Raw genomic sequence first — 22,010 nt, forward strand, 5'->3', positions numbered from 1 at the left:
GGCCACACCTCCTCTACCTAGTTTGCCCTGCGTCAGCCACCCTCAATCAACACTGCTAAGATTTGGAAAAAAAGTAATCTCCTTGGATCCCAGTGACGCTTACCATCAAGGGAATAACAAGAACTGCATCTCTACATTTCTACCCATTTCAGAGCACTTCTTTGAATGGGACTCGCTATCATTCAGGTTTCCATTGTGACACACAGTTAGGAAATGGGAAAAATTCTTCTGTGGTACTTTTGCAAACTGATGTAGAAACACTTAGCTCATCTATCCACACTCATAACTATGCCCTGATCTGCCAAATCCTTGTGTGTCCAAGGTAGCTTTAAGGGGCATTCTGACTGTAATTGCAGCTTGCTCGGTACTAGGAATGTTGATCTGGTTTAGGGGTCGGCTGTCATGTTGATTGGACAAGGGTGATGCACATGGGTAAAGCCCACCCAACCATTGAGCACACTTACATGAAACGCTGTCGTAGGAAAGCAGCATCCATCATCAGGGATGCTCACCACCTAGGACATTCTCTTTTCTCGCTGCTACCATCAGGCAGAAGGTCCAAGTGCCTCAGGACTCGCACCACCAGATCCAAGAACAGTTACTACCCCTCAACCATAAGGCTCTTGGACAAAAGGGGTAACTACACTCATCTATTGAGATGTTCCCACAAGCAGTGACTTCACTTTAATGACTCTTTATCTTGTTATTTCAGGTTCCTGATAATTATTGCTATTTTTTATATTTGCATTTGCACAGTTTGTTGTCTTCTATGCTCTACTTGTTCTTTCACTGATTCTATTATAGTTACTATTCTATAGATTTGAGTATGTGCACAGGGAAAAGACTCTCAGGATTGTATGTGGTGACACAGTATACTCTAATAATAAAATTTACTTTGAAATTTGAACATGCACTCTTGATCTTTCAGTCTGCCTCACTGTGACACCTGCACTTTATTTGTCTACCTGCACCACACTTTCTCTACAACTGTAACATCATATACTGCATCGTCTTGTTTTCCTTTTGTATTAGCTTGATGTACTTATTTATGAAATGACCTGGATGACATGCAAACAATAGCTTTCCACTATGTCTCAGTACATGTGACAGTAATAAACCAATTACCCCCTTCAACTCCGGATCATCGAGAGCACCAGGTTTTCATCTTTTTCCAACGCAAGTGATTGAAATGAAAGAAGCTATTGTTTCTTATGATAGTTTCAATAGCTCAAGTCTCATTACTTCCACGACAAGGCTAGCTTATCCCACAGGTTGAACATATCAGCACAGGCACATAATGAATATAAGCTCATTCCTGAGGAATTTCAGCAACAGGGGCATCAGCAAAGATAAACAAGAAAGGAGATTAAAACACAATACAAGATTTATTTTAAGATATATGCATCAAAACATTATTTATTGGGAAAATGAATCACTTGGATACATTACAATGTGAAGTATAGATACAACGTTGTCATCAGCAAGACCCCCCTTTAGACACTAGAATCTGTACAAAAATACTCTGCTTTGATTTGTAGCTTTACTCTGCTCAATAATGCTGCAAACATTCACTCTTCTGCACCATTTAATGCAAACTACTGAAAAGCATGCCAATATGTGTTCTGATTGCAGAAACTAGAAGCTGGAGCATCTCTCCTTTCGGGGGTTTAACACAAGCCTTCAATTTTTACAGCAGAATTGAGTTCTGGCCAGAAGGCCACGATAGAATCTGAGAAGTTGGGAGGGACAGGGGTGAGATTGTATGTTACGCAGTTGCGCCTCCGCTACTTCTGGAAATATATTTAACACAGGACAGGGATTTTGCTTGGCAGTGTCACACCATGTGTGATAGCTTACACACTTAGGAAGCATTAAAACAGAAACAAATCCTCAAAGGGATAGAAAATAGTTAAGGTGCACTCTAAATGCCTGAATTGGAGATTACAGAAGCAGTATTCAAGTGGAGAAAGTGAAATAAACCATAGTCTGTACATAGGAGTGGGTGGGAGTGAGAGAAAGAGAGAGATAAAGAAAGAGAGTGAGAGAAAGATAATATATATACACACAAGTAGAAAGAGGGAGAGAGATACAGAGACACACAGATAGAAAAAGACAGAGAAAGAGAGAGAAACAGAAAGAGAGAGAGAAAGAGAGATACTGAAGCTTTGACAATCACAGTAAAATCAAAGCAAATCAAAGTGTCTTAAAGCAGTTATATATTTGCTGTCCTAGTTTTGTTACAAAACCAGTGTAGAGTTTGTTTCTTGCACTGATCTTAGTAGACTCTTTAAATGAAATCTTTCTTTTATTTAATTAAAACACAACACCTCCTTGGTTTAGGTTTTGAAAGGTGCTTGTAACAACAGACATCACATTACACTAGAATTGCACAATACTGCAGCTGGAATAACAACTCACAATTGTATATTTTTACTTGTATGAATATAAAACCAAAAAAAGGGAAAAAAAGACTGATCTTTAAGAAACCTACTTGTTAACCCACAATGGTTAGAAACTACAGTTACATAGGTTGCATAGGTTGGCAACACATCAACCTCAGTGTGGAGAGACAGCATTTTTACAGGCAGTTCAAATGTACATGATCCCAAATGGGAATCAGAAAAGCAGAATTAGTTCTGTTCGAAGCAAAAAGAACAAGGAAATAAGTACAAATTACAAAGATAAGACTTGAGGTTACAACAAAGACAGACATTATGGATAACAAGAAAAATGTCACTTAGTGCAGTGTTTGAAGAAATGTAAACAGAGCAGGAAAGTGAAACAAAATAATGCAAACATCATCTGGCATAAGCTTATATTCTGAACTTAAAAATGCATCAATAGCTATAGAATAAAGCAATGTGTATAACATTAACATTAGAAATTCATTCTTCAGTAACTTTTCATTACGGGAATGTTCTCTATCAGGAAGCTTTTCATATTAAGAGATCAAATATATAACATAGTTTCAATTGATCCCTATTTTGATCTCTAGGTTCCTGTCATTTCAATGTGGTGGGTTGTTTTCGAATTTAATGTGCCAGCTGGTAGGAACTCAGTGGTGTGCCAATAACAGCATTGCTCTGTGGACCGGCCAACAGTGAGATTTTGAGCAACACACTGCTTTCCTTTTCAGCTTGCCCCTGTCGTTGGAAAAGAGAGTTAGTGAAGTGCAATGTATTGCATAGGAGGAAATAGAAATATGTAAGCACTGGCTCATGGTGGAGAATTTTCTCAACAACTCTACACTTGCAGTGGCAGTGTTTGGCATGTACAATATTTAGACAGACAGCATTTATATGGCCAGGGTGATTTGGCTGCTGCCCACCACAGTGAGGCCAGCAAGAAAATCTCTACGTCAGAACAGCAACAAGACCAATGCAAGCCTTTGTTCCACATAACACATTGTCGATCTAATCCATTGTCACCTATTTAAATGGTGCCACCACGCAGGTCAGAATGCACGTTGTGTAGCAGTGTTATATATTAATGTGTGTTGGTGTTACCAGTCTGACCTGACAAATGTATCATTTGGTGCACTGCAAGGGCAAAAAGGCTTTGTTGCGTTGCAAAATCAGCATTAAGGGTGAAGGTTGAACTCATTTTCATAGACTTCAGCTATACTGTCTCCCCAACAAAGCACAGCTTAAATTACATAAAACACTGTTATGTTCAAAATACATTTTCCTTACAATGTCCAATTTTGACCCTACAATTGGGATTATTTTTAACACTACTAATTTTTAATCAATTAATATTTAGTAGACAGAAATGTAGTATATGTACAACTGGTATGAAGAAAATGGCACAGAAATTAATTCTGCACTGTCTGAAATAGCAGAATGCATCAAAGTGCCTTTAGAATGTAAATTGATGGTGTAGAGTTTATAATTTTTGATACCTCTCACAACTTGCACTGTATAATTGATGCGTATTTCAGAGCCCTCCAATCAGCATGAGGGCAGGCAGTGTACAGAGATGCGTGGAAAGGACAGCTGAAGGAGTCAAGTGCCATACTAATGAAATCATTAAAGTCTGATTCAGAAAAAAGCAGCATATATTGGAGAGGAAGTCATAAAATATGTCAGTTGGGATATTCAATGCTAAATTTATTTTGGATTTCAAATTGGCATGAACAGCACACATGTAGAGTATGTCATTCATGAACACACTACTCATCTATTCTTTTCCAATGACAGATTAATACATCATATGTATTATGTGCTGGATGGCGGGGTGGCGATACGTCTCTAACAAAGGAGATACAAGGTGCTCCTTCCCTCCGCTGCCTGCAGGTCACCCTTGTGCAAGGTGTAGCACCCGCTTAGCCTTCCGATCAGGGTCACGTGAAGCCATAGCAGCAGGTGGTGGATGGTTGTATGAGCAGCCTGTGCACATCACAGGTCCTAGTTCTGCAACCATTGATGTCAGGCAGATAATCTCTGAAGAGTTTTGGTAACGACTGGGGTCACTTGTCTTGCAAAGACACTGCCAGAAGAAGGCAATGGCTAACAAATTCTGTAAAAAAATTTGCCAGGAACTATCACAGTCAAAGACCATGATTATCTACGTCACACGACAAGGCACATAATGAAGATGATGATGATGTATTATGTGCGGTGTAGAAGACAAAGGCAAATGGAGATGTTACTAGGAATTTCTGCTGTGACACTGGCTAAGTTGGTCTTGTTAGTTTTTTTTAAATATGAGAACATCAGGAAAGATTTCCTTCATCATCCTCAAACAAAACACATAAATATTCTTATGCTACAGAGCCATTGGGCAAACTCAGAAGATGCCATTGTGAATTATTTGGAATGAGAGAAAGTTGTTAAAGATGATTCTGAAAAAAATGGTTTTGTCTTATCAACTCAAGTTATGTCTTTAAGAAGTTGTTTGGTTATTTTAACAGCAAGATATGGCAAAACATGATGCAAAGAAACTTTCATAAAGCCTCATGTTACCTTATTTCATTGCTGGAGCCTTGTTGAATGAGTTCCATTTTATAGATGTCCAATAGTTGATTTAGTCCATAAGTTGGAAAATACACAAGAATCATTCGATATGGTAACCATTCTTTCACAGTATTGTAATGGATGCCATCAAAAGCACTTAAGATGGATAAGATAAAACTAGCTCTACCATTTGTAGGAATAAATGTATATACATATGAAGGACTTCTGAATTTAATATTACTGGGAGTCCTTTCATAACTTGGGGTGTCCACATGTTGGTGTTCTTAACCCAGAATGGCCTGTACATGAAATTATACTGAAAGGAGATGTAAGGAAATGGTACAAGCGTTATTTGTGGAGAGCACTGAATGTTTGCAACAAATAGAGAAGTGACCGCAAAAGCAAGCAATGCAAGAGCTTATGATACTTTAAATACTCAGTACATACTTTTCATCCTCAAGATACAGATGTAAATAGGACAAAATGTTTCCCTCTGAACACTCAGCATGAGTGTTCAATTGTGATTTTTCATGAACCGAACAGAGAATTCCTTTTCACTGTGTCGCTTCCTATTACATTAAATTACTAATAGAAATCCAACTTCGAAGTATAATTATTGGTCAAAGAGTCTCATCACTAACATTTTCCATTATTCAATACTGTGGACGTGTTGAGGGCAAGCTAATCTGTCATTTCTTGCATATTAAAATCAGCCGACAAGAGGTCACTTCTCTGTTGGAATTTAAATTTGGTCAAAAGTTGAGAGTCACTGGATACAGATAAGATATTATTTTCACACATAAAATTTGTTGACAGAAGCCATTAATACAAATATAATCAAATACACTGATTTAGTGCATCAAATCAGAATATGAAATTTAACATTTATCAGATAGGATTCTCAAATTCTGGGGATTTGAGCTACTGAATTCTGCAATTCTATCAATTGGAGTTCCCAATTTAAGTGACCAAAAACATCCTTCCCTTTATGATAGCAACATTCATAAGTTTAAATCTTGATAATAATTCCATCAGGTGAGCCACGATTCCATAGACAAAACTGAGGCATTGCACAGGTAACACACCACAACAACTGCTTATTTTGCTCTGTAGTGAAGTGTGGTTGCTTTGTACAGCCATCTGCATGTAGTCATCAGTGTGGACCTTGAACACTTGGAGGCCATGTCCTTTTTCAGGTTTGAACCAGAATGGGACGGCAGGTGAAGTATTAATAAGGATAAAAATCAGGAAGAAAATGTGTCTTTTCAAACCTTGCATAAACACAGAGAATGGAAGAAATATTCATCAGATCACATAGTATTCATGGAGACAGGAAGGTTTCAGCTCTTCCCCCTTCCATAGCAAAAATGCTTTTAGCAGTGGTGTCATACTGGAGCTGATAATATTGTGAAAGTGGAGGCTACTGAAGTGGAACATAAGGAAATTGGGAATTCTATTGGTTTTGACTTCTGACTGTTAGATTCTATTATTACATTAGATGTCTCAAATTGATCATATTTTCAATCTTCCAAACACCATCAACTGCAGTAACGTAATCCCTCTTCAAATCTTTTCTATTCACCTTTGGCTTTCAATACAGTTTTCCATACACCAGTGCAAGAAAGCTCATGGGGACACAAGCTTCAAGCATAACATTTGATGACAGAGGCCATTAATGCAAATATAAAAAAGAAAGAGAGATCTGGAGATATATGCACGTATTTCACTGAAAAAAAGCAGGACAGGTTATAAAGAGAGGCAGTAGAGTCCAAGAACAAGAAAGTCATAATGGACCTTCATATAACACTTGTTTGGTCACAAATGTATCTGCTTCAGGATGCCAGGTGTGAAAACTTTAGGAAGGGTGCAAAGAGGTGATTCCAGAGATGGGACATTAGTTACATGGCCAGAGTGGTAAAGAAACAGGGCCGATTAATTGAAGATATGATGCAGATAATTAAATTTTGAAGGATATAGGCAGAATCAAGGAAAATAAACTGTTCTCTTTGGTAAAGGGATCAAAAACTAGGGAACATAGTACAAAAATTATTGTTAAGTGAACATTTAAAAAAAACACACAGCTTGTTGTTAGGATTTAGAAAGCATTACCCAGTAGTGGCAGTAGATTCAACTATAGAACTCAAAACAGAGCCAGATTATTATCTGATAAGAACTTGGAGGGTTATGGGGAAACTTGAACCACTGAACTGTTCTTGCAACCATCCTGTATGGACTTGACAGGTCAAATAGTCTCCTTCCATGTTATAACCATCCTGTGATTCTGTAATACTTGACTGAAAACACAGTGCAAGAAACATCAAGAGTATTGCTGTTCATGAATAAATAATCTGTTGCAGCAAGCAATCTACTGGAGGAACTCAGCAGGTCGAGTAGCATCTGTGGGCGGGGGGGGTTGTGGTTGGTGGTGTTTGGGGTCAAAACACTGCACAGAAATCAGGTCCTGATGCAAGGTTTCAAGCCGAAACATTGTCAATTCCTTCCACCCCGACCCTCCACCATAGTTGTTGCTCAGCTTACTGAGTTTTCTTCAGTAGACTGGTTGTTGCTTCAGATTCTAGCATCTGCAGTTTCACGTGCCTACGTAATCTGTAAGTGCTGCACAAAATTAAGTTTTGTTCCTTGCATTTTTTTCTCAAACAGTACAGTTTTAAGTTAACTTTTTGTTTACTCCAATCTTATTTGTTTTTCTTATCAGTTCCATTCACACTTCTTTCACAAATCACTATTTTTTCTCTCCAGATAACCAGCTCTTAAACCTTTTGATGCCAACTATTTTAAAAGGCCTTTGATAACTTAAAAAAAAGTTTTGTTACTTGCGTTTTGTTCTTTGATTATTTCTTAGTTATGCATTGAATCATTTTAACTCAAATTCATCCATTTTATAAAATTAGAGCTGAAGAGAAAAATCATGAAGAGAAAACATTGTCCAGCATAGAGAGAACTACTATACATTATCTACTGTAAAGGTACAATTAACACCAAATCATTAAAGAGCTCAAGCAGTAGTCCAATCTGCTTCTAGACTATAGAAGCAAGTGAAGTGTGGAAATGGGGTCTGCCAGTTGAAAACTCCACAGTTACTGCACCAACCAACCATCTTTCATAAAAGAGCCTCTAATCATTAAAGTGCAATCACAGCACCCTCCAAAGTAAGTAAGCATGTAGGAGGGAAAATTAGGAAATTTAGCACAACCAAACAATTCATTTCGAAGCACTGAGAAAAGTAAAATACCCAACATTACTTCTTTTGAGTATCCTGGTTACACAAACCTCCTCCTTCCCCACTATTTGAAATAAAATTCAACAGATCTGCAGAAGCACTGTAAGACAGTGAACTTGATCAGTCACATTTTGAATAGTGTCAAAAATTACAAGAAGGTCACATCACTTTTGGATTATAAGGCAAAACACGTCTTAACTCAGTTTAGGTCATGGTTATTTTCTGACAATACTTCATTTCAAACCACTTAATTTAAAGAATCTCTCAGTAACAATTTTTTAAACATAAAGCTGGCCTGCTTTTAAATCAATACAACTTCAAAGAAGGCCAAAAATGTAATTTTCTTTCGATGAAAGGGGGAACAAAAGGCATCACAATTGCAGATAAAGATTTGGAATATCAAAACTACATTGTATTGGAGATAAGAATGCAAGGAAGGAAGGCAGCAATGAAAATTCTTGCCTTTTATGAACAACTTAAAGTCCTATTCCTTCATAAGATTCTGAAAGAATGTTAAGAAAAAGGCTTCACTGAGGAATTAATTGGATCTAAATTTTACATGGTCCACACTACACTGCAGATATCAACCGCCACAAATGCATGAAAAATTCCTATTTGGTGGCTCTTCGTTATACAGTATATCAGAAACAGTTTTCAATGTCTTCAGAGACTGTATTGATTACAAACTTTATAATACAAGGATGGGTAATTTTGACTTTCAGAGAATTTCAACATGCATCAAATCCAGATTTGCCCACATCACAGCTACTTCTCTGCTAACATGGTTAATACATTTTTGCTTTTTCAATCTAACTAAACCCACAGATTTTGTCTGTGGAAGGACTAATAGTGTCAAGTGCCTAGCAATTTCGCCAAAGCAAAGATGCATTCAATAATATACTGATTATTAGTGATTGCACATCAATCCTTCATTCTAACACTGTTAGTTTTCAACATATATTGTTCAAGACTTGTAGTTCAATACAAAACCATACAAATCACATTCCTCTATCCAACAATGCCTTCACTGACTTAACTTATTAAGGGAAAGTGTTCCAAAAAGATCTGCCAATCTTTCCCAGTACATTCCCCACTAATTTTTCCATGAAGAGATTGATTTAAAAGTATGTAAAAACAAAATCCATTTTGTTTAAAAGTTGGAACAAGGAAAGAAACCATAATTGTTTGTTTCAGTTTCACACACTCTTCTTCAAGTTAAGTTAGTGCCTATCAATCCATTCTAGGCTTTCAGAATTTACTTTGAAAAGGACATAGTCTTTAAAAAAAAGCCTGTAAGTTTGATGGAAATGGAAAAATTATATTAATTTCAAAGATGGAAAAAGTCAAAAAGGTCATGCTCACTAGATAGGACACATAGCAAAATAAAAATATAACTTATTTCCTCAGTCAGTGAAACCTTGTCACAAGTTGTATGGGAAATCCAAGGGAGATGAAAATGCCGGTGCAGAGGGCTGCTGAACTTAGCGTGCTTGCTGGGCCTTCCTACAGGTCTATCAGTTGATCCACAAGCAGTAAAGACCTAGCTAAGTTGGGAAGACTGGATTCAGAGCTCCCACTGTTGTTTCTAGAATGACCACCTGGAAGGGTAACACAAAATGATTTACATCAGGAGGCACAAGGTTTTACATTATAGGTTTAAGACAGCAGAATTAACACAAGTGCAAAAGGCTGTGCAAACATCTGGAGGTTTTAGTTGGCCTCTTGTGGCATGATGCAAGGGCACTATTTTTTATTGTGGTTAGAAAGTGCAGAGAACAACACTGCTTGCAGAAATAGCTCACTCTTTTCCTTTTAAAAAATAGAAGCACAGACTTGGCTTTTCCTTATATTGCCAATATCAATATCTTTTACAATGCAAGCTTTCCTTTATTAATTGAAACATAATGCATTTACAGCTTACTATGATAGTGCAATAGCACCTCCACCTGAAGAAGGGTCTCTGCCCAAAAGGTCGACTGCTTATTCATTTCCGTACGTGCTGTCTGACCTGCTGAGTTCCTCTAGCAATTTGTGTGTGTTGCTTTGGATTTCCAGTATCTGCAGAATTTCATGTGTTTTTGATTTGCTGCTCCAATGGAAGCTGTAACCTAAGTGAATACTTTCCAATATAAATTTAGGCCAAGGTCTGTATCATACATATAGAAGCTGGTGTCAGTTAAATAAAAGGCTTGTAATCTATTTGATATGCTTTTTCAAATATGCAGTTATTTTTAAACTGTACATAAGTATCAGAGAACTGCTCTGGAAGATATAACAATGGCAGTAGGCAAAGAGAAGGCTTAAGAAAAGCAGTTTTTTTAATAAAATAATTTAATGCAAGGATTATTTCAAAGTACATTTGACTGCTGGGTGAATTTATACTGAGTGATTGTTAGCTTTGAATGGTGAGAGATGTGTAAAGCTGCGACACCAAAGTCAATTGCAGTGCTCTTAATGCAAAACATGAAAAAATTAAATTGTACTCTGCTCAAAGTAATATGTTCAAGCAGGTGAAGATATTATTTGAGAGGATGCCATATCAATGTCTGGTTCAGGCTGCCACTTCTGATTCTATACTTCCAAATGGACTTAAATTTTTTGTCGCACTTTAAACAATCTCAACATATCCCAAAGGGCCTTATACAGATAACAAAATGTTTTTGAACAATTTACAATTATAGAATTGTAGAGTACAAAATTATCCCTTTCAGCCCAACTGGTCCATGCTACACTAACCTAACTTCCCTGCACACGTCTACATATTCTCTAATATGAGCATATGTACAAATGCCTTTTAAGTGCATAATATCTGTGACTACCACCTCCACTGGCAGCGTGTTCCAGATAACCACATTGTGTGGAAAACCCTCACCTCAGATCACCTTTTAATTTCTCTCGTACCTTAGATCTGGAGTCCCATGCCCTTGCAAAAACTCCTTCCATCTGATCTATGTCCTTTAACTTTATAAACTTTTGTAAGGTCATTTCTCAGATTCCTATGCTCCAGTGAGAATAAACCTAACCTGTCCAATCTCTTTTTATAGCTCCAGCTGTCCATTCCACCCAACATACTGGTGAATCTCTTTTGCACTCTCTATTGCTACCACATCCTTTCTGTAGTGTGGCAACTATAACTACATACAATATTCTAAGTAGTCTAAACACTTTTTTGTATAGCTGCAACATGATGTCCTAACTCTCATAATCAATACCTAGGCCTATGAAGACATATATACAAATTAACCTCTTCACCAACTTATCCACCTGTGTCCCACTTTCAGCAAGCTATGTACTTGTACCCCAAGGTCCCCTTGTATATTAATGTTCCTGAGGTACTTGTCATTTATTCTATTTATCCTATGAGCATTTGACTTCCCAGAGTTCATTACCTCAGACAAAATTTCATCTATCCCTGCTCCTTCCAACTTTCCAGCTGATCCTTGTTCTGTGACAAACCTCTTCGCCATCTATAAATCCAACAATTTTCAAGTTGTCTGAAGACTTACAAATCAGACCACTTAACCCTCCTTCAAGTCATTAATATAGAGTACTATGCAAAGTGATATAAGCAAGACATTCAGTAATGATTAATAAACCAATTATTTGGAATCAAGTGACCTTGCCTGGTGTCTCAGGGCTGGGTGTGTCTGCACCCACAACACCCCCCGACCCCGGCACTCCTTCTCTGCCACCTATCCCACACCCCTCCCATAGCCCTCCACCCTCACCATTCTCAACATCCTTTGCTCCTGACAGATTTACAAAATCACTCTCTGCTCCATGTTGATAACATACAGTTTGCAGACATTTCCAAAAAACACTGTAATTCAACCACTAGTTCACCTATTTAAGATTTGTAACATAGATTTTGGTCAGGATATTGGCCGATCCACCTTGCTCTTCAAATAAAGCTAAGGTATCTTTTATGTCCATCTGTTAGGACAGGCAGTTTAACACTTGATAAGGAAAATTGCTCATGCAGATATGTACTCTTTCAGTATTGCATTGAAGTAACAGTCTGGGTTAATAGCTCAACGCTCTGGTGGTTACCAGTGTGTCAAGTCTGATTTTTGAAAGAATAGCTTCTTCTCTTGGAACCAGTTGCCAAACTGATGTTTATTAAAAGGTGAAATTAGGTTTAAAAAAAAACAACAAAATGTGTTCCTTTCCGCATTATTTGGTTTTGACATCTTTGTAAAAAGTATTACCTTTATCTGAAGCCTTGCTTCTTTTTTTTGTGGAGTATGTGGAAAACTACAGATCAAAATGTAATGTCAAAGGTGGCAGGGATCATAAAAATCCATTGTAATTGTCATGGTCCAGTCCGTTAGCTACTCATTTCAGTTAATTTCCTACTCCCCATGTTCCACTGGGCTCCTTGATTAGGGCACCTGATCCTCATTCGAACCAGCAGCATAAAAACTCCGGCTTCCTTCTACTCGCTGCTGGTTCGTCACCTTAGCAGAGCGGCTATGCTCGTTCCAAGCCGCCAAGAATAAGGGACCGTCTCCCGAGCCGCCAAGAAGAAGGGACCGTCTTCCGAGCCATGATACAAATTGTCTGTCACTGTTTGTTTTTGTCGTCTTGTGTCCAGCTGAGTGTGCCGGCCGTTTTGCCACTGCTCCGAGCCGGGATGCGTGTGGTCTGTCATTGTTTGTTTTGTCATCTCATATCCAGCTGTGTGTTGCTGGCTGTTTGCCGCTGCTCCAAGCTGGGATACGAGTGGTCTGTCATTGTCTTGTTTTTGTCAAATCCCAGTCCAAGTCAAGGCTCCGAGTCCCAGTCCAAGTCAAGGCTCTGTGTCTCAGTCAAACATAGAACATAGAAAGGTACCGCACAGTACAGGCCCTTTGGCCCACAATGTTGTGCCGACCCTCAAACCTTGCTTCCCATATAAGCCCCCACCTTAAATTCCTCCATATACCTGTCTAGTAGTCTCTTAAACTTCACTAGTGTATCTGCCTCCACCACTGACTCAGGCAGTGCATTCCACACCCACCCACCATTCTCTGAGTTAAAAACCTTCCTCTAACATCCCCCTTGAACTTCCCACCCCTTACCTTAAAGCCATGTCCTCTTGTATTGAGAAGTGGTGCCCTGGGCAAGAGATGTTGGCTATCCACTCTATCTATTCCTCTTATTATCTTGTACACCTCTATCATGTCTCCTCTCATCCTCCTTCTCTCCAAAGAGTAAAGCCCTAGTTCCCTTAATCTCTGATCATAATGTATACTCTCTAAACCAGGCAGCATTCTGGTAGATCTCCTCTGTACCCTTTCCAATGCTTCTACATCCTTCCTGTAGTGAGGCAACCAGAATTGGACACAGTACTCCAAGTGTGGCCTAACCAGAGTCTTATAGAGCTGCATCATTACATTGCGACTCTTAAACTCTATCCCTCGACTTATGAAAGCTAACACCCCATAAGCTTTCTTAACTACCCTATCCACCTGTGAGGCAACTTTCAGGGATCTGTGGACATGTACCCCCAGATCCCTCTGCTCCTCCACACTACCAAGTCCAAGTCCAAGTCCAATTCCAGGCTCTGTGTTCCAGTCAAGTCCAATTCCAGGCTCTGTGTCCAAGTCAAGTCTAAGTCCTGGCTCCGAGTCCAAGTCGAGTCCAAGCCCGTCTCCGTGCCTGTGTCCTGTACTTGGGTCCGCTCCCTATGCCCTACTGTAACAGTAATGAAGTCATAAGCAACTGAGAGTCATCATTCCATGGGAAATTTAAAATTTCATTTAAAAAGCCACTTTGATATTGAATAATGGACTTTTAAGTTTTCTGACTGTTCTTGACCTCAGCAGCCTTTTCAAATGTTTACTTGAAACTAAATGAAATCCCATCCAAGTCCAATGTGTTTAACGAATTAGATGCCTTTTTTGGTGGAAGAATTTTGTGAAGGATTGCCTTACAAGGGGTCCAACAACAAGGGAAAATATGAAAACACTGGCCAGATGAATATTGTCATGCCACCTTTCTTCCACTTTGCACCTCATAAAGGCCACCATACCTCACAGAAATAATTCCCTGTGCAATGCTTCCCCAGGGAACCAGCTCAGCCTACGCAGCAAATCAATGCAATATTTTGTTGCTTGCTGACTTTACAACCAAATCTGACTCTCATTTGCTTGCTGTTCACTAAGTGACAAGAAATATTGGTAGATATTTATTAGTCAAGGCCCAATTCAATTAACTTGTTACATAAATAAGTAATAAAAAGATAGTTTCTGTTACTTCAAGGTACTGTTCAAATAAGAACCCAGCAGTTAATTAACTTTGCTGTCTTATTTGAGATTGTGAGAGTCAAGAATATTTAAGTAATATGACAACATATTCCACACTCTAGCTCAGATTACAACAGTAACTTAACTGCATTTTTCATTGAAAGAGAGGCACTTCTGGATAACAGCCATTCTCTGAGGCCATCTGGCTTTGCTTACAGTTAGATTTATTTTATCATCCACGAGACTCCACATCCTTGTTTTGGAAGAATGGTTCTTTAGGGTCACAACAACCTTAAACCGTATTTTAGAAAGTTGAAAACTATAATATATCAAAGTGATAGCAGACTGGAAGTCAAGGATGTGACGGCAGATCAACATTTTAGCCAGGGTTAGAAACCAAAAGACAGCAGTGAAGGTGGGAAAGAAGGGTACCACCTGGAAAGCTGAACAAACCCAACACTAACAAGTCTACCTCCAGTGGCAAAACATCCTCTGTAATTATATGTTCTATATCACACATCATTTGAAATAAACTTAGCATTTTGAATGTATAAAGAATAAATTACGCGGCGTTGCCATCTATTAGAAAATTGTGCATTATTACCCCAATCTTACAGCTAAGTGCATTATCTCTACTATTCATATACTTATTTGTGCAGGGCAAATGCTCCCAAGCTTTCTTTTTGTGTTTCTACTACCCCCCAGAAGCAAATATTTAATGTCTTTGCTAATTAAAACTCTATTTTTATAATTGCATACTCTTCTACCTTCCCTACACTCCTCCCTACAATTGGAGATCGGGTGAGGAGACAAGGTCAACTCCAAGTTTAAAAACTAGGCTGCTCAGCACTTTGGGACAGCCCAAGACTGCAAATAATGATATATAAATCCCTTGTTTGGAGGTGAGTGGCAGAACCTGGAGAGAGTTGAGGGAAACACAAGGAGAATTTAAAAAAAGGATCAGTATAATGTTAAGTTTAATTGGGTGCTTGTTGGTCAACATGGATTTGGTAGGCCAAAGGCCTGGTTTCCATGATGCATGATTCTTTTAAAAAGGCAGAATTAAACTAGATTAGGCTTTAAAAAAAAATGCCAGATGGTGGTGTAGTGGCATCAGCGTCAGACTTCAGAGCAAAGGCTCCCAAGTTCGAATCCAGCCGGCTCCCTTGCATGCCTTCCATCCCTGCTGGGTTGAGTGTTGAGCTAGCAACTCGGCCTTGTAAAAATAAGAAAGCCTGCTGAAAAAACGCCATCATGATGGCACCCTGATGACTCCACTTGGAGTTCAGGGCTTTCTTCTTCTTCAGGCATAAAAAAAGCTTAATTAAGATGGGAATATTTATGCCGTGTCATTGTGAGGGAGAATTCACATTATCAATTACTAAAGTGAAGCTTGCATTGTTTTCTTCCTGTCAATGATGTTTTAGGGAAAGTGCATAAAATTTCAACAAAGGAATTAAAATAAGACAATAGCAAATGTTTCAGCTGAAACCTTACCTTGTGAATTTTTTGACAAGACAGGAATGGGGTCAAATTCATCATCTTCCACTTTGTCATTTTTAATAGAAAGATCAAAGTCTGAGATGAGGTTAGTATCCTCTGCAGCATGTAAAAGGGAGGCATGGACAGTAAGAAGCAAGATTTTCAGAAAATGTTAAACATTAACAGAAAGCAGGATTAAGTTGAACAAAGTTAGTTCTGGAAAGCAGGACACTTTGTGAGATATATACCTTCCATGAACTTGAGCCAACCATACAATGGACATGGAACAAGAGTTTCGAAAGTGTCCAATAGACAGCACCAAATAATGCTTTGTTATGAGCCTTTCTGTTTTCAGAAAATCACAAGTGCTTCTCAGTGTTGTGGTACTAATTTGCAAGTACTGATTCTAAAACAACAATTTTACTCGTTTATGTTCTTCCTCTCCATGCCTCCAACTCATACAAAGAGCAAGAAAAACTTCTGTACACTTAGTTCACCACATTTCCTTTAAAATGGTTGACTTTAAGAAAAAACAATGGAGAGTTATAATCAGAACAATCCTCCCTTCTCCAGAATTATCTGTGCTGGGACACTGCTTAACCCTTGGATTATTGCAGATTCTGAAAATCTCGTTAACTTTTGTAACAACTGCATTCAAAGTCTCATATATTTGTTTTTTCTGCCAATACAACATCGTTTTGCTGTAGTTGTCCAAGGTAGGGGAGGAAAACTAAAACTTCTTACAACAATGGACCAGAACTTGCCGCTAGTAACAAACCAACTTTGTTCACCTCAACAATTTATCGTTCACTATTTTACCATAAATTAACCAATTTACCATTTGCAGAACCCTAAAACTGATTTGCTGAAAATTGTTATCACAGTCCAAAATTCCAATGTCCTGTGCATTGGCAGGATCTTGAAATAGTATCCATGGGGACGTGTTATGGGAGGAGGGATGCCAAATTAAGCCCTATCCACAACACAGCTACAAAAACACACCTGCAAAATCACGACTGCCCATGCTTTGCCACCTGTTAGATGCTCTAATTTTGTGCATTTTGAGTTTTACTTTGGATTGGACTCTGTAGTTCACATTATGATATATCTCTGGTTTCTGGTCGCTCTTTTTACCGTTGCTATTTTGGATGATTTTGAGTCAGGTCGGCCTGCAGATAATGAACACAGCTCTAGATTGAACTGAACTGAATTAGCTTGGGCTCTTTCGATGTTGTGCTTTATATTCTGTGTTTTTCTATTGTTTTTTTGTTGCCGTTTGTGCAATTTGTTGCACAGTGGAAGGGGCTATGTTTTTCTTTGAACAGGCTCCATGGTTTTCTTTGTTTCATGGCTGTCTGTAGGGGAAGACGTATCTCAGGATCGTATACTGCATACATACTTCGATAATAAACGTACTTTGAATCTTTGAACATTAATTATTATTGTCTCTGATAATTTAAAGTATCAAAATCAATTAAACATTCAGTTTTTAAAAAATATTAAAATATAAATTAAATCATCTTAACATTAAAAAATCAATATAAATTCTTAATAAAAAATAAGTGTACTTGATCTTTTCCCTTGCAGCTGATCCTTTCCTTCACCTCTCTGGTATTTCCAAGCAAAGTCTGACCCAGTAATCGAACTTCACTACAGAAACGCTTTTAAACCAAAGAGTGGCTGAGATCTTCATATTTTTCAAGTTCCTTCATTCCCCATTAAGGATTAAACTTGCACATTCCATTCAGGAATTACAGTTGCCTAAAGTTTAAAGGAATGTTCTAACAAGCCAAACATTCGCTTCTAACTATGTCTGTTTGACCTAGCCCAGATTTCTTAGAGTCCTTCTCACTACTGGCGTTTCATCCTTTTTTTAAACCCTTAATTGCTTATCATTCTGCATTAATTCTGGTGGATGGCAACAATCTTTTACCCAAGGGTAGGTGGTACAAAACTAGGGATCATAGGTTTAGGTTCAGAGGAGTTTAGATTTAAAAGGGAGCGGAGGGGTCATATTTCCATGCAGAGGGTGATGATTATATGGAATAAACTGCCTGAGGAAGTGGATGAAGCAGGTACAATAGTATAGAAGCACATGAATAGATGCGGGTTCAATTGTAATATTTGATGGATGTTTGGATAGGTACATGGATGATAGGGATTTGGAGGACTATGGTCATGGTGCGAGTAGATGGGTATGGGCAAAAGAGCAGGTCGGCACAGACTAGATGGGCTGTTTCTGTGCTCCATTACTTTGTGATAGATACATGGAAGGTTGGAACAGGGAGATACAGGTTGAATTCTGGAAATTGGGACAAGCTGGGTGGACAATGGAGTTACCATGTACTGATTGGACCAAAGGGCCTGTATCTGTGCTCTATTGATCCATGACTCCATGATTACGATTCGAGCTGCTTAAATTTGGCAGCGCAGTGGGTTGAGGGAGCCATTCCAACACTGCTTCAAGCAAATTCTTTATTTGTGAGAGGGGAATTGTATTCCTCAGTATCAGCAAGGAGGCACGATTTTCTCATTGAGGAGACCACTTATACTTTCAGACAGTTCTGATTAACGAGCCATGACTTTTTCAATACCCGACTTTCTGATTTCATTCTCCTGATTTTCATGAAACCTCAAGCTTTGAAACCATGACATACAAGGCAACGTAAATAATCATTCAGGCACCAAGTATTTTGAACATATTTCCATATACTGTATATATAATGTGAATAATGGATTGGCAAAGACACCAACATAAAGGATTCCAACAGTGGATCTCAAAACAAATCCAACTCCATACATGACAGACACAAAATTAACAAGCTGTAAACAGCAGAGCCTAACTAATTGAAGATGCACTGGAAAATAGTAAAGTACCTGCCCACCACCTCTGTTGCAATTAGTAAGCGGGTTTCCTTCACATCATCAGCTATACTTTGCATATGTACCGAATACAACCTATAGTTGCAAGAAAAAGTATGTGAACCTTTTGCAATTACCTGGTTTTCTGCATTAATTACTCATAAAATGTGGTCTGATCATCATCAAAGTCATAATCATAGACAACCACAACCTACCTAAACTAATAACACACAATAATTGTACTTTTCTTGTCTTTATTGAACACATTGTTTAGTCATTCACAGTCCAGGCTGGAAAAAGTATGTGAACATTTGTATTTAATAACTGGTAGGACCTCCTTTAGCAGCAATAACCTCCACCAAATGTTTCCTGTAGCTGCTGATCAGACTTGAACAATGGCGAGGAGGAAATTTAAACCATTCCTCTATAAAAACTGTTCCAGTTCATCAATATTTCTGGGATACGTTGCATGAACATCCCTCTTCAGGTCATGCCCACAGCATTCTCAATGGATTAAGACCTGGACTCTGACTTGGCCATTCCAAAGCACAAATTTTCTTCTTTTTAATCCATTCTGTTGTTGATTTACTCTTATATTTCAGTTCATAGTCTTGTTGCAACATCCAACTTCTATTAAGCTACAGGTGACAGACTGCTATCCCAACATTCTCCTGTAAAATATCTTTATACAAGTTTGAATTCATTTGTTCCCTCAACGATTGCAAGCTGTCCAGGCCCTGAGGCAAAGCAGCTCCAAACCATGATGCTCCTTCCACCATACTTCACAGTTGGGATGAGGTTTTGGTGTTCGTGTGCAGTGCCCTTTCCCCTCCAAACATTGCAGTGTGCATTTCCGCCAAAAATTCAACTTTTGTCTCATCTGTCCACAGAATATTGTCCCAGAAGCATTGTGGAACATCCAGGTGGTCTTTTGCAAACTTGAGACATGCAGCAATTTTTTTTGCAGAGCAGAGTTTTCCTCCATGGTGTCCTTCCATGAACACCATTCTTATTCAGTGTTTTTCTTATAGTGGACACATGAACAGAGACTTTAGCAAGTTCCAGAGGTTTCTGCAGGTCTTTTGCTGTTACCCATGGGTTCTTTTTCACCTCTTTCAGCATTGCACATTGTGCTTTTGGTGTGACCTTTGAAGGGTGCCCACTCTGAGAGGGAATAGTAACAGTACTGAATTTCCTCCATTTGTAGGCAATTTCTCTCACTGTGGGCTGATGAACACTCAGGTCTTTAGAAATGCTTTTGTAGTCTTTTCTAGCTTCAGGCATTTCCACAATTCTTTTTCTAAGATCTTATGAAATTTGTTTTGATTGAGGCATGGTGCATATAAACAGATCTTTCTTGAGAAGAGCAGGCTCTGTCAGTAATTTGAGTTTGTGTGTCTTTTTTTTATAGGGCAGGGCACCTCTACAACCCAAACCCCCAATCTCATCTCATTGATCGGAACACCTGACTAGCCTTTGTAGAAGATATTACCCCAGAGGTTCACATACTTTTTTGAACCTAGACTGTGATTGTTTAAATTGTATACTCAGTATTGACAAGAAATACAATTGTTTCTGTGTTATTAGTTTAGGCAGATTATGTTTGTCCATTGTTGTGACTTAGATGAAGATCAGACCACATCTTATGAGTAATTAATGAGGAAAACCAGGTAATTGAAAAGGGTTTACAAACTTCTTCTTGCAGCTGTACATCACGTGATAACCCCAGGTTAGGCCGAGGTGCAGATAATGTGAAAGGTCATTCTTGACAATCATGCAGTTCATAAATAAGTTCTGCAGTACAGTCCAATATGTGTTAATGTGTTAATTGTGCCTCAAATTTAGAAAGGTGTACTGAAATTCTGGATCTGTAGGCTACAATATTTCACCAGCTCAAAGAACGAAAGCCTAACTGAAATAAAAAACAAGGTTTCATTTCTGAAATGAGAAACTAAACATATAATGTGTGGCATTAAATAGGACAGTGAAAGAACTGGTACACGCAGGTATTACAACTACAACACAGGCAGTCCTGCACACAGACAGGACACCATCATAGCTCATTCACATTTTTAAACGGTGCATTCTGGAGTAACTGAAGCAGAGATCTAACAATAAGAAATCTGTGACACAGCACAGAAAAAAGCCACTTTGTTCACTGTGTCTATTCTTTCTCAGAAAATTGCTCCGAAATTCATCCTACTCCAATTCGTACTTTCCCATGCATTGACATCCTTGCCGTTTTTTCTGTTCAAATATACATCCAAATCCGTTTTGAAAGTTATTGGGCAAACTTCAATGCTGAGATCGGCATGTGAATGTGAATGATTCTGAGTGTCAGATATTCTCAGATATCCAATTTAGAAATGTTTATCAGCCATTAGGCAAGAGGGACAAGTAATCACTGCAGTACATTTCACTGCCGCTAGTGACTTGTAATAGGAGAGGCTCTGTTGCTTGATAAGGTGGAAGGCTGCAACCTGGACAATGTTCCGACAAACAGTGTGAAAAAGAGTTCAAATGAAGATGGACTTGAGATAGTGACAGCTGTGCCATTTTTGAATCTGATCCAACCCCTCTTTAAACCAATGCATTCAGGTCAAATAACCTCAGGCATAAAAGCCCTAATTTCCTATATCCCTCCTACTCCCTCCCATTTCTAAATTGGCAAATTTAGACCTATGGAATTGTAGGTATATACAAGGGTACCTTGACAAGGGAAAATATTTTTTATGTTATGGCTTCTTGATTCCTCGTCTCTCTACAAACCCATACTAACGGTCTTCTGCATCCTCACTAGAAAAATAACTTTTAAGGACTAAATCAATTAACTGTGCCCATGTGAGAGAGGCTGAATATCCTCAAACTGATTTGCCATCTTTGATGAAAAGTACTAAGCTCACTCCCATTTTAAGTGGGTACCCAGGAGAGAACTTCATGAAAGCAAGGTCCAATCAGATCAGTGAGACACTGCACAATACAGGGCTGTTCAAACTCTTATCCTCTCAATCTCCTCACTAACTTTCAATTCCCTGGCCCTAACTACCTCCTTTTCACCATGGATGTTCAGACTCTATATACTGCTATTCCCCATTAAGAAGGTTTTACAGCTCTTTGCTTCTTTCTCAATAAAAGAACTGACCAGTTTCCTTCCGCCACCACCTTCCTTTGGCTCCTCCCACTTTCTCTAAACTCAAGGGGTTTCCGCATGAGCCCCAGCTCTGCCTGTCTTTTCATTGCCCA

General features: G+C 38.6%; 1 protein-coding gene across 4 annotated transcripts in view; it reads right to left on the reverse strand.

The window, feature by feature from the left end:
- LOC140201840 (AP2-associated protein kinase 1-like) overlaps positions 1 to 22,010 on the reverse strand; it is a 149,865-nt gene that overhangs the window by 13,993 nt on the left and 113,862 nt on the right. For 2 of the 4 annotated variants that reach the window (XM_072266556.1, XM_072266555.1), the window contains one exon: positions 1,160 to 9,794. The exons of the other annotated variants lie outside the window; for them this stretch is intronic. In XM_072266556.1, coding sequence (XP_072122657.1) covers positions 9,700 to 9,794 — 95 coding nt within the window. In that variant the 3' untranslated portion in view covers positions 1,160 to 9,699. Of the gene's footprint in view, positions 1 to 1,159; positions 9,795 to 22,010 lie in introns of those variants that run through there. 4 annotated transcript variants of the gene reach the window in all.

The sequence above is a fragment of the Mobula birostris genome, chromosome 8 (assembly GCF_030028105.1).
Source record: "Mobula birostris isolate sMobBir1 chromosome 8, sMobBir1.hap1, whole genome shotgun sequence".
Taxonomy (NCBI): domain Eukaryota; kingdom Metazoa; phylum Chordata; class Chondrichthyes; order Myliobatiformes; family Myliobatidae; genus Mobula; species Mobula birostris.